This window comes from Astyanax mexicanus, chromosome 8 (genome assembly GCF_023375975.1).
Source record: "Astyanax mexicanus isolate ESR-SI-001 chromosome 8, AstMex3_surface, whole genome shotgun sequence".
Classification (NCBI taxonomy): domain Eukaryota; kingdom Metazoa; phylum Chordata; class Actinopteri; order Characiformes; family Acestrorhamphidae; genus Astyanax; species Astyanax mexicanus.
Window position 1 is genome coordinate 30,532,593 of NC_064415.1, and position 14,107 is coordinate 30,546,699.

Sequence of the window (14,107 nt, forward strand, 5' to 3'; positions counted from 1 at the left end):
TAATGGTAGTCAGTATTAATATTTAATATTATGACAATAGTAAAAACAGTTGTACAACATTTTGTTTTATCATAATGTCATATATATATATTAATATAATATGAATTCTGACTAATAGATTCAGATCAGTTGCCTCAAAAACAATTAATCAATTAATTAATCAGCCTTTTTGAATCTTTGAGTACATTGAGGGTGGCCCTTATTTACAGTGTAGTTGAGCCAAAACATAGAATAGGGATTGTTAAAGAAAAAAAGACATTTAAATTTATACAATATTATAAAATAAGAAAAAAAGTAAGAGAAGGAATCATAAAATCATACGTAAGAAAATTAAAGGTTATAAAAATGATAAATCAAAAGGTAACAACAGATAAAATATAATGTGCAATAACTAAAAACAGTAAAGGAAAAAAAATAATTGTAAAAAAGACAGGTAAAGCATACCAAAATCTTAAAATCTAATTAAAAATTAAATAAGAACAAAAATAAAGATTACAAAAAAAAAACTAAAAATAAATTCAGCAAAAAAAGGAAATAAAAAAAAATATATATATAACATTATAGCTTTAGGAAGCAAACCTAGACAGTCAGTCTGTCTGTTCTTCAAAATGCTGGTTAGATCATTTTAAAGGAACAATGTCTGTGTACACTGGCAGTGTCCACCTCGGTTGTATTTATAGGACTTCTGGCTTGTTATTAAGCTGCCTGGTGAAAATTGGACTCATTTCATTATGCTGGAGGGAGATAGACCATAATACGTTCAGTAATCAGACGACTGGAGACAGCGTCACAGTGCGGCGTTAGCTAATTAAGTCCGTATTTAAATGCTGCATCTAATATTAGAAGACAAACTGAGCGCGAATTTAAATCACTTCGTTTTGCTTTGTCTTTTTTTTTATCAATTCATTCTATGGAAATTAATTGGCTACGGGTTGTGTGTGTAACCATGGAGCCATTAGCAAAAACATTGAAGTCGTGTAAGAGAGCGATAGAGACAGAAAGACAATTACTGTTTAGCTTTGCTAATTTCTCTAATTCAAAGCTTTAATTAGTGTTTAGTGAAACTGCAGACTCTTTACCTCTCTTCTCTAAAGCTTTCTCTCTCAGTGTGAAATTGTTTAGGTGTTAGCTTAGCCGGGATCCGCTGTTTATGTATAAATCAGGAAAAAACTCCTGTTTTATTTTTCTGAAGTTTTATAGCTGTCCTCTGAGCTTAAATTGTTGGTGATTTTAGCATTAAACCTTCTTAATGTAGTTTTACAGTAGTTTTAATTTAGTTCTGAAGCACTGTGGCTGGAGCAGTATTAGAATTAGCTGCTAACTACGCTAAGTGCTAGCTAGCTCTTTCACCGTTCAGAGGTGAGTATTTTCGGCCTGTAGCCTGCTGCTAACCCCAACTAGCAGCATTCAAGTGTTTTGGCAGGATTTGTGTTTAATCTCACACACTGAAGCTGACTCCAGGCTTAAGGTGTTGTCACAGCTTTTACAATGTGTTTATTGTAAAAACTTATGGTTTCAGGTCAGCGTTAGGGTAAGAATATGTGTGTTTTGGTATGTGAGTAGTTCATTTGACTGTAATGGATATTATAAAAAAAGATACTATGCTCAGGCCATACAATATATGCAGATATAGTCTTTTTTTTTTGCCTGACAGAAAAAGCTGTCCACTGAAAATGGACCATTTTAAAAACTCCGTACCATTCTGTATTTATTTTTTAATTGTTAAACATTTTAGACATTAGTGTTTCTGTGTGATGGACAGTTTATAATTGAAGTACTATTTAACTGTTTTTTTACTTTTAATTGATTTTTTTTTTAATATATATATATATATATATATATATATATATATATATATATATATATATATATATAGCTCTGGAGACCACTTCAGTTTTTGAATCAGTTTCTCTGATTTTGCTATTTATAGGTATATGTTTGAGTAAAATGAACATTTTTATTTTATTCTATAAACTATGGACAACATTTCTCCCAAATTTCAAATACAAATATTCTAATTTAGAGCATTTAATTGCAAAAAATGAGAAATGGCTGAAATAACAAAAAATATGCAGAGCTTTCACACCTTAAATAATGCAAAGAAAACACGTTCATATTCATAAAGTTTTAAGAGTTCAGAAATTAATATTTGGTGGAATAACTCTGGTTTTTAATCACAGTTTTCGTGCAGCTTTGCATGTTCTCCTCCACCAGTCTTACACACTGCTTTTGGATAACTTTATGCCTTTGCTCCTGGTGCAAAAAATTCAAGCAGTTCAGCTTGGTTTGATGGCTTGTTATCATCCATCTTCCTTTTTTTTTTTTTTTTTGTCAATAAGAATCCAATAATTTATTTTTTCTTTCTCTCTTTTTTCTTTGGTGCAGCTGTCCCTTTCCCCCCCAGCCACCGGCTGACCGTAAAGGAGGTCTTCGACAGTGATGGCAAGCCCAAAGTAGATGTCCTCAAGGCCCACCTCACCAAAGAGGGTCGCGTGGAGGAAAGCGTGGCCCTCCGGCTCATCGGCGAGGGAGCCGCCATCCTGCGCTCTGAGAAGAACTTGCTGGACATTGAGGCTCCAGTTACAGGTCAGTTCTTCTCCCCCTCACCCTCCTCCTCTTCTAGAGTCTCTCCGGCGCGTGTGGGCTTGTGTTCGTGGCGGGCGGGTTTCAGACGAGTGGAGCGGGTCGAGGTCAACGAGGCTCTGCAGAGAGAACTAAGCAGCACCACCTGGGTGGCTTTGTCTTTTCATGGCTTCCTAACACTCTCCTGCTTTAAGGGCATCAACGGGAGGGAGGATGTGTTGACAGAAAGGGCAGGCTGTGTGCTGCTGCTCCTCTTCTCGCAGTTCTCTCCTTTTTTCTTCTCCCTCCCGAGCCTTCAGATTGATTTGACAGCCGCAGCGCTGCCCTGAATTTACCCCCTGCTTTCGTGGATAATACTACGAGTACTTAGAGCAGGCAGAAAACATTCCTGGTGAAGGGGGGAGGAAGTGTAGAGCGGGTCTTTGGCATTTTCTTGTCATTTATTTTATTGCTGCATACAGTCTTGGCAGATTTTTTACCTCTTCCAGGAAAGCAAGGAAACAAACCTAAAAAAATTCTTTCTCTGAAATGTACTTTTTAATTACGTTGGCATGGGTCTTAAATTTTAGCTGGAAACATTCTGTGCTGTGCCCCATAGAGACTGAGGAATTCTAATCCTTAAACTGTTGTTGTATGTTTAAAAATACATTAAGTTCAGTTTTATACTGAGTAGAATTTTTAAAGAGTTTAAAAAACAGTTGCAGACAAATTTCAACAGTGTTTAATATTATCGCAAGTCTTGAGACTCGACTCATGCAAATAGTGATGTGAATACTGTCAACAACCAATAGGAGAGCTACGGGAAGCCACAAGAATATATTTCACGTGACTGTTTAGAAACGATTTGAAAAAACACATTTTGCAGTTCATAGGTCTTATATGGTTCTTACTTTAATATATACAGTACTGTGCAGTGTAATTTTAATACAAACAAGTTTAATAAATACACATTTTGCAAGAATGATGTTCTTTATTGCATTAATTTGATCTAAATGACAAATGTAGAGCAGTGAAACTGTAATTATTCAAAAGGATGTAACAAAAAAGGGGGTAATGAAACTAATAGGCAGAGTTGAACATAAAATGTGTTCTATTAAAAAAAAACGAACAGTGTGGCAGAAAAATAAACTGTTGATGGAGACAAAAGTTGTGAGTCTCTGATGAATCAGAGTATTGATGTACACATTATTTGTAACTTAACATGTAACAAAATATGTAATATGTATTGTATATAAACTCCACCAGAAGCATGATGGGAAATATTCTCAGAAAGAATCTAGTTAGTGATCCCCAGTCTTTCCTAAATCTTAGTCTGTGAGTAAAAAGTCTGTGACGAGTCTTTAGCTGTGAGAGGGTTTAAGACTTTAGTCTGTTTAAAGTCGTGTAGTGTATAGACAGCTTAAGATACATCAGCAGCAGCAGTTCTAAAAGAGGTGGTGTCTGACTGACACATGTGTCGGAGGAGGCATGTGCTAGTCTTCACCCTCCTGGTGTTGGGGACTTTACTAGTAATAGGTGGAGAGCTGCTGAGTGGGTGGGATAAATGATAGCATAACTAATCTGGGGAGGAAAAGCAGGATAAAATATAATATATATATAATAAGAAAAAAGGATGTAATAACCCAAAAATGATGTAAAAATAAATAAATTAATTAAAAAATAGACATGCATCCCCATAACAAGGTTGCTAGCTTTCAGAAAGTAAAAAATATAACTTCCTAACCAAAAACAAATCCTGAAAAAAAGAAAAACAGACCACACCCCCTACAGCTTACAGTACAAGGCTATACATTCCACTGTAGAGAACAGTGTTGAAACATCACAAAACTACAGTAGCAGGTAAAGAGAGGTCTGGCTACACTTGGTCTGACTGGCTGAGCATCAATTAGGGGTATCAGAAAATATTAATATATGGAGGTATTCGAAAACAGTATACTGTATATATTTTTAATTATTAATTTACATGTAAAGACCACACAGTGGTTAATTTTGTGTTCTGTTTATTCCTCGACCACTAACTATCAATAAAAAAAAAATCTGCTGTGATTAATCACATGTAGTTTCTTTTTTTCCTAACACTGAAACTATTAACATTTTTAAAAAAATGTAAAACAGAAGAATCACAATTTTTTTTTTGATAAAAATATTTTTGTTTAATTATTTTTTTTTTACTTTAACATTTAACCCAGATTGCCATTTGTGAGCTATTATCAAGTACCAGATGAATTGTACAAACAGAAAGTCACAACATCAGTGCAAAATATTCTCTTTTAAAGGAGAAATCCTGAGTAATGTGGACTTGGGGTTTAGTAAAACATGAAAACAAGTACAAACTTTTGTTAAATAGCCCACCTCCATTCATCCCCAGCATTCTGAAATACAGCTCTTTCAGGTTATGATCCCAACAGACTACATTGCTAGTGATAGGGGCATAAATCTAATCTCGAAAATTCCCCAATGAAGTGAAGAGCTACTTTGAGCTTGATAATGGTGTTTTCATGGACACTATGCCCCTATCAATTGCATTGTAAGCCTGTCCATTTGACACAGGATTTCTCCTTTAAGTTTTAGGATCGTTGAATCAGGTAATATTAGATCATTATTGGAGGAAATGAAGGCTACCACCTCACAAATAAAAAGTAATCTAGCTTGTTAACCTAGTGTATATAGAGAAACGCAATCTTTACATTGCTAAATACCATAAAAAAAACCCTGCTAAACACCACTAAATAAACACTTAAACATATGCTAATACTTCAACAGGCCGAAATGGGTTAATAGATTCATGCTTTAAATAAAGGATCACAATAAATTTTACACATTAGTAGTGTGTGTTACAGCGTTAATAAAAAGTGACAGCACTAGTAAAAAAAAAAAGTAAGCTTCTCTTTAATTCACATTTTATAAAAATCTGGCCGTTTTCCTAAAATCTGGTTTAAAAATTACAATAAAGCACAATATATTGCATTTAAAAGTTATTTCCAATACACAGCTTAGTAAGCAGGTTTGTAGAGCCAGCCAATCAGTACACACAACCACTTCTCCATCAGCAGAAACACCCATAGAGAACAGTCTGTTAGAGAACAGGAGAACAAGGGAATAGAAGAAAACGAGAGAGAGAAAAAACAAGAGATACAAAGTAAAGTACATCTCTAAACGTAATACAATACGTAATACGTACAATTACGTACTATACGTAATATAACTGAAAAGAGTGAGGAAAGAGTGTGAACACACACACACACACACACAAACACACACTCACACTCACACACACACTCTTCCTGGCTGCCTCCCTCCCTCTCTCACCCAGGCTTTACTGTTATGCAACTTCATTAGACTTTGTGATGAGAGTCTTTGATGGCTTTACATGGTGCAGGGTGACGAACCCTTTCTCAGCAACAGCCACGCCGGCACGGTGGCCTTCAGATGCATTAAGATTTAATTGATTTGATATGATATGATTTGATTTGATGGATAACAAACACTTTACCCAGGGTTCGTACTGTCATGAAAAACCTGGAAAAGCCATGGAATTTAAAAATAGCAATTTCCAGGCCTGGATAAGTTTTGGAAAAACAAAAATACCCAGAAAGTTTTGGAAAAGTCATGAAAATTTGGTTTACAAATGTGTTTTAGTTCATCAATGTAGAAAATCTATGTGAAGCTAACATAGATTAACTCAGAGTTAATTTAGTAATTTAGCCCTTAAACAATGGAGCTCTCATGATCTGACACACATTGTATTATTAGATTATTATAAGATTGTGTCAGATTCATTTTAGACCTACTATAATCAATTTTAATTTTAGTTTTAGTGTATTTTTTGTTTTATTGTCCATGTCTGCACTGATGTTTTAGAAATCATATGGTCATAAAAAAAAATTCGGCCTTGAAAGCATAGAAAAGTCATGAAAAAATGATGGAAATGTATTGGTTAAAATGTGTATGAACCCTGCTTCACCTGATTCTCAGTGTGGCTTTATTACTGCTTTTGGGTTTTAATCTACAACTTGAATCTTGAATTTTCTATTCCTTTATTTCTTCTCTATGGCCATCTCTACAGCTTTGTGCAGGTATTGTTTAATATAGTCCTCATTAAACACAAATGTGTCCACACATTCGAGAGTTAGGCTCATTGGACTAATAATAAATCACTGCTCTCCTTTTTTTTTCTTTTTTCTTCATTTCTGTTTCCTCTGTTAAATCCAGTATTCCCTCCCACCCCTTTTCCCTGCAGCCAAGAGCCAATTAAACTCCGCTTCATATTGTTTACAACATCAAAGTGAGCATTTCTTGGGATTTCCTACGTTAATGCTTATTTAAGTGTTTGGAGCGTATCCCTTAAGATGTGCTTGTTGTTATTCGGACTTAAGTAAAGGTAGTCGTCCAGTGGAGGCTTTCTGGCTGCTCCCTTATGCTGAGGAAAGTCTTTGTATGTTAATAAAGTGGAATAAAGAGGAAAACTAAGCCTTGGGATAAACCTCAGAATGTTGTGTGATGTGGTTCAGGGTTATTTGATACATCATAAAAAAACATATTTTGAAAAAGGTAAATGGAGAAGATGAAGGAATCTTTAAATAGAAAGTCTTTAAATCTTTAATCTTTAAATTAAAGTTTAAACTAGAGATTTGTATTGGCAAGAACTTGGTGATATGATACATATTACAATAAAGGGGTTAATTTTTGATACACTGTAAGCAAATTGAAATATTGCAATATATATGTATACAGTCTCCTTCAGAAGTATATTAACAGTGAGGCCAATCCATTTATTTCTGCTGTGGACTGAAATCATTTGGGTTTAACAGTGCTGGGCAGTATACCGGTTCATACTGTATACTGTTGGCCAATTTTGAACCGGTATGCATTTTTCACATAGCGCCATTACATTACATTCTTTAGTTTTTCTGCAAAAAAATATTTTATTACCTCATATTGTATAATTTTGTGGAAGAAATTAAACCCAATAGTAACCAAAGCCTTAATTTAAAGCCTTAGTGTTTTATATTATATGTACTCCTAACAGTACAGTAAGTCACAAACCTATATAAAAGGCCAGTCATGCAAAAAAAAAAAAAATATATATATATATATAATAGATAATAATAATAATAAAAAAAAAAGACGTGTTATACCGTGAAACCGTCAGAATCTTGAAAAATACAGTGATATGCATTTTTGGTCATACCGCCCAGCACTAGTTTGACATTAAAAGATGCACAGGGGAAAAAAATCAACATTTCAGCTTTTATGTTTTTATATTGGAACTTGTGATTGGCAGGCATGTTTTGTTGCCTATGTGGGTCCTGACCCGCTGTCTATCTGATAAAAAAAAACAAGCAACTGTGAAGCTGAGTGAAGATTTTCCATCAATCAGAACCATTGCGCAAAAATTGGCCATGTCCTGAACAACCATTTGAAATGTCCTAAAGAAGAAAGTCACCACTGGTGTACTAAGCAAAAGATGTTGAACAGGTAGACCAAGGAAAACCACAGCAGCTGATGATAGAAACATTGTGAGTGCTGTAAAGAAAGACCCTTCAACAACTGTTAGTGACATCAGAAACAACCTCCAGATGGCAGGAGTAAAGGCATCACACTCTACTGTTCACAGAAAACTTCATAGTGACTCCTCACAAGTTTGTTTCCATTGTAACAAAAGCAGGAGTCTTTACTGAAGATGTTCAGATGTCATTCTTCCATGAAACCATTGCGGCATCATTTAGCGATGTTGATTTAACGCTTAGGGCAGTTGTTGTGATGGTTGGTGTGCAGCTAGTCCTGTGTTGTGCAGCCGTCTGCCAATGGTGCTAACAGGATGGCTAATGGAGGGCATCACTGCAGTACTACATGTCTGCAATCATGATGCATGTCAGACAATCATTGTTTAGGTCTCTCAGATCATTAATGTCACTAGTGCATGCCTTTTATTCTCTGCCACCAATAGCATGCTTTCGTTACAGTTAGGATTAGCCAACAACCCACCAGCACACTATACAGCCCCTCCATGGAGGAGAACAATGTTGTTTTTCTCTCTAAGTGGATGTTACCTGTGTGTGTGAGTGAGAGTGAGAGAGAGTTTGCTTTTGTATGTTTTCAGGCCTAAAATGTCCTGACTTTAAAATAGAATAAAAAACAGAGAAAACCATTAATATCATGAGCACTACAATGGTACTGACCTTACAAAAACTATTATGCTTTGTTATTTAGAATCAAAAGGGCAAAAACATTTTCAACAGCTCATTATAAAGTGCTACACAGGTTTTAGGACCTAGAGCCTTTACACAGTACTCTATAATAACATCAGTTACACTGTTATTGTTGTTTTTGTAACCTAGATTTATCTGAGCAGGCTTTAGAGTATTTAAATACACTAGTTAAATACAGTCTTACAGGCCTGGACAGATATATCTACAAATATATCTTTGATATTTAAAGACATTTCGCAAATACACGATATCAGTGTGATATGTTATTCGGGGATTCTCCCATGTTCACTGCAGTGATTTATTCAGTATTTGCTGAACTTCATCTAATTAATCAGAGCTAGTCACTCAGTGTTCGATTATAAAATGAACAGCTTGTCGCTGTCACACAAAAACTGTGCTTCTTAACTTTACAGGGAAAAGATCAACACCTCTGTCAGTTAAAAATCAACGTAAAGGTGATAAAACAGTGATAAAAATGGAGCTAGATGGTTTTTGCTCCACATTTAATGATGTACATGTCAGTCTTCTCAAAATATAACGATACACTGACATAGATATAGTCAATATATAGTATGTATCTATATACATCTATATCTATATACATATAGGTGGTATCATCCACCTATACTGTACAGCAGGGGTCACTAATAGGCGGAGCGCGATCCAGGTCCGGACCCAGATGTTGTCCAATGCGGACCCAAACCGGTAAACTACAGAGAAGGATTTGAAACAGTGGAGCTTTTCTTGTCTTTTTGTGCTTTTCGGCGCAATCACCTAACACTCTCTTCTCCGCCAATAAGACCTGTGCAGACTGCTGCCCCTGCTAGTGAATTGGGACACGGCCGGGCAAAAACACCTTTATAAAAACATAGGGAGCCCGAGAACTGGCGGAAAAACAAGAACGGGTGGAAACTAAAGACACGCAGAGTGCGACAGAGACATGGAAGGATTGCACACAAAATCACAAAATCTGGCAAGAGAGGCATTTTATTATTATCATTATATATTTTTTTCATCATAGTTCAAACAACCTCACGGGTCAGATGTTTCATATATATATAGTACTGGATATGTCACTGAATCATAACACAAGTTAAAAATGGTGATGGTCCGGACCCTGGACTGACAAAAGTTTCTCCAACTGTACCGTACTAAATTCTAATTAAACACCCCTGCTGTAGAGAAACATGACCTTTACTTGTGTACTCCTTTGGACTTCAATAAATACCTAACAGGCAGACCTAAACATGTCTTTTTAAGGCTTGCTGCAACCTGGACACTAGAGCAGAAGTGTATTCTGGAATGATGAAGCAGCCTTCTTCATCTGACAAATCCAGTGGGCGAGTCTGGGTTTGTTGGTTGTTGTGCCGAGTGTAAAGTTTGGTTGAGGGGGGATAATAGTGTGGGGATATTTGTCAGAAGTTGGGCCCAGCCCTTTAGTTCTAGTTAAATAAACTCTTAATGCTTCATCATACCAAAGATTTAGGGAAATTTTGTTCTCCTGGCCTTGTAGGAACAGTTTGGGGACAGTTCCTACATGCCTGAACACCAACCAGTGCACAAAGCAAGCTCCGTAAAGACATGGAGTTGGTGTGAAAGAGCTTGGCCTGCAAGGATGAATTAGAGCAGAGACTGCAAATCAGGTCTTCTCGTCCAATATCAGATCTAATGCTCTTCTGAAAGAATGATCAAAAATTCCCATAAACACACTCCTAAACCTTGTGGAAAACCTTTTTAGAAGAGTTGACGCTGTTACAGCTGCAAAGGGTGGGTTGACATCATATTACACCCTATGGTTAATGAAAGGGATGCCACTCAGTGACAGTGTCACTAAGTAGTTGTGCGTGTGAAGGGAGACGAGACAATACTTGTGGCAATATAGTGTATGTGAAAGTGTTTGTGTGTTTACCTTTGGATGTTCCTGTCCTGTATGGTGTTTGGTTAAGTACTTGGTAAACAGAAACCAGGTATTATCCTTGTATGTTATATTAAATATACATGATACACACTTATTCTAATGTAGCTGGGTGATGGGAGGAGGAGGGTGCGTGTCTGCACACACAGCCTTTTTAAAGCCAGTTTTTTCACTGTGTAAATGTTTAAGATGGTGTTTTGCTGTGTTTGTTGGGTTATATGTTGATATGTTTTCAGTTATTCTACAGTAATTTAAACTGTGAAAGTATATGGATTATGTTGTCACAAACTCAACTATGTACCGTATTTTACAGACTATAAAGTGCATCGGATTATAAGGCGCACTATCAATGATATTTAATTTTCTGGTTTATTTTCATACATAAGCCCCACCGGGTTATAAAGTGCTTTAAGCGACGTTAGTAAGAATGAGGGGGGGGGGGGGGGGGCGCCTAAGTAACAAAACTGTAATTCTTTAAAAAAATAAATACATTTTAAAGCATGACGAGTGCTGGATGTTAATCTGCACAAATTTCTCTCCTGAAAACTGTTCATTTGGGTGAGCAAAGCACATCCATTTATTTACAGTAAGGTCAGAACTCCAGTATTTTCTCTAAGTGTGAGCGATAGCCACGGATAGCAAGTGCTTAGCCAGCACCGGTTAGCTGCGCTAGCCAGCTGTGCTTAGCAGAGCTAGCCAGCCTCAGTTAACGCTAGTAAATGCTGCACAATAGTGCCCAGGTCACTATCAGCTAGCGGTTTGTGCCACGTCGCTTATTTTAACATGGTAAACTACAGTCTGATATACTCATCTCTGAATGGCAAAAGAGGTAGTGCTGTGGTTAGTGGCTAATGCTAATGCTGCTCCAGCTTTAGAGCTGGGGAAACTTTACTGAAACTCCTGTATAAGGCTGGACTTCAGCAGAGTGGCTTTACTGCTCCTTACATCCTGACTGGTAAAATTCATACATAAGAAGCACCGGATTAAAAGGCACACTGACGATTTTTGGGAAAATTAAAGGATTTAATAGTCTGAAAAATACAGTAGTAACTTAATTTGCTATATCCTGCCATATTTAGGTTGAAACAAAATGATTCATTTCAAATGAAAGCCAGTACTTGCGCTCCCTCAAGCTCCCCAAATGTTTTTTTTTTTTTTAACTCAACTTCTACTTCAATGTCTACTCAGTTCTCAGTGTTCCTAACAGCTAGGCCAGGGTGTACCTGGAGGACAGAAAGGGGCCAAGAACAGGTTTCAGAACCACTGTTAAATAGAAGAATAGAAAAATATTATAGTGTATGTTTCAGCCCAGCGACTGCCAGGTGGCAACCAATCAGGTTTTTGAAAAGTAGAGCAGTGCACTTCACCATGCTACACCTTGAGCTTTGAGTAGTTTAGAAGATAAGTTTTTTTTAACTCACAGGATCTTTCAGAAGAATAAAAAAGTGGGATTTGTTACAATCACAATCAATAAAGGTCTAAAAAAAAAACGGTGATGGTGGTGATTTTAGGCCAGTTCCAATTAGGGTAATTTCCCAGAACAGACAGAGTACAGTTTTGAACCAGTTACAAACAATGGGAGGTCTGGTCTGAGAATAAATATTGTGGTGATGTGGACCATTCGGAATCAGGAGGAGTTCCAATTAGGGAGAGGTCTTAAAACAAACAGACTACAGTTTTGAACCGGTCACAATCAGGTACTCTCAGAACAAAAATGTAGTGAAATGGACTAATCATAGTATGTGGGATGTCTCAGTACAATGTGGGGTTTAAGGCCAGTTGTACAGAAGGTGCCAAATCTGATTTTTTTCCCAAATCAGATTTGAGTCATCTCTTGGTGCAGCTATAGCTGCAGAAACAGCAAAAGCAAACCACCTGGCCCTTTTTCACCTCCTCGACCTGAGCATGTACTTCAGACCAGCTGCTCCACTCCAGAAGAAGATGCTCCACATATGAGCTGCTAACTCATCTATTTTATCTTTATAAAGCTCGTCTCTCAAATATGAGTTTTTTTGTCATTGGTGAAGAAGGTGATGTTTATACACGTATAGGGGTTGGACATTGAAACTAAAACACCTGTCATTTTAGTGTGGGAGATTTCATGGCTCGAACCAGTAAGAGCAGAGTGTGAAGGTTCAATTAGCAGAGTAAGAGCACAGCTTTGCTCAAAATATTGCAATGCACTCAACATTATTGGTGACATACCAGAGTTTAAAAGAGGACAAATTGTTGGTGCACGTCTTGCTGGAGCATCTGTGACCAAGACAGCAAGTCTTTGTGATGTATCAAGAGCCACGGTATCCAGGGTAATGTCAGCATACCACCAAGAAGGACCAACCACATCCAACAGGATTAACTGTGGACGCAGGAGGAAGCTGTCTGAAAGGGATGTTCTGGTGCTAACTCGGATTGTATCCAAAAAACATAAAACCACGGCTGATCAAATCACGACAGAATTCAATGTGCACCTTAACTCTCCTGTTTCCACCAGAACTGTCCGTCGAAACCAAAAATAATTGTGGTCTAAAACCAGGTGTTTCAGTTTCATATTTGGGACATTTGTTAATGTGAACCATCAAGATCAAGCCAAATCCGATCTGAGCAAAAAAAATCTGATTTGAGCCATGTGGATTGTAATGTGAACGTGTAGCCTCGGACCAATCACAGTCTGGAAGGGGGTCTCAGAACAAACAAATGAAATGTTGTTTTGTTTTGAATGGTACTGCTAGTTTGGCTGGAAGGTACAGTATATATGCCGCACAGCTGAAACTGTGTAAGGGAGAGTGGGAAGATTAGATCAGGGGTCTCTGGAGACCCTCAGAATGAGTTTAAAGCTACTGTGTTCCTGCAGCTGGTGAACAAACAGAGCACTGCAGCTTTGTGGTGATGAAACTCCTTTCGTCACCTTTCTGCTCGGGTTGTTGGCGGGTGTTCAGAAGTGTGTTGAGGAGATTTCCGCAGCTGCAGGAGTGTATAGTGTCTCGCTGTTAAACACACAGGTCCTGAGCGGCCCCTCTGTGTGAGCCGAGTCTCTGTGAGGAGTGTTTACGATGTGTGTTTGTTCCTTGTTTGTGGGTTTTCACGTCTAGTCTGCTTTATTTGCTCACCTCCACGCTGGCCTGAGGGTCTGCTGAGACAACTGAGGACAGGGGTGAGACAGAAAACACACACACACACACACACACACACACACACACACACACACACACACACACACACTCTCTCTTTCACTCTTACATCAAGAGCTGGTGAAGCACACATTTTTGTTGGAGCACAGCCATTTATCACTCCCACTCAGGTTATTCCCTAACCTGTTAGCGCACAGACACATTTAACATACTTTTATCCCTCTATTTCTCTCTTTTTCTCTTCCTCACTTTCTTTCCACTTTCTTTCT

The 14,107-nt window shown here is 37.4% G+C and overlaps 1 protein-coding gene across 4 annotated transcripts in view; it reads left to right on the forward strand.

Moving 5' to 3' along the window:
- LOC103021658 (protein phosphatase 3 catalytic subunit alpha) overlaps positions 1 to 14,107 on the forward strand; it is a 155,947-nt gene that overhangs the window by 76,067 nt on the left and 65,773 nt on the right. For all 4 annotated transcript variants that reach the window (XM_022678222.2, XM_022678224.2, XM_022678223.2 and 1 more), the window contains exon 2: positions 2,386 to 2,586. In XM_022678222.2, the coding sequence (XP_022533943.1) occupies positions 2,386 to 2,586 (201 nt within the window). The remainder of the gene's footprint in view (positions 1 to 2,385; positions 2,587 to 14,107) is intronic.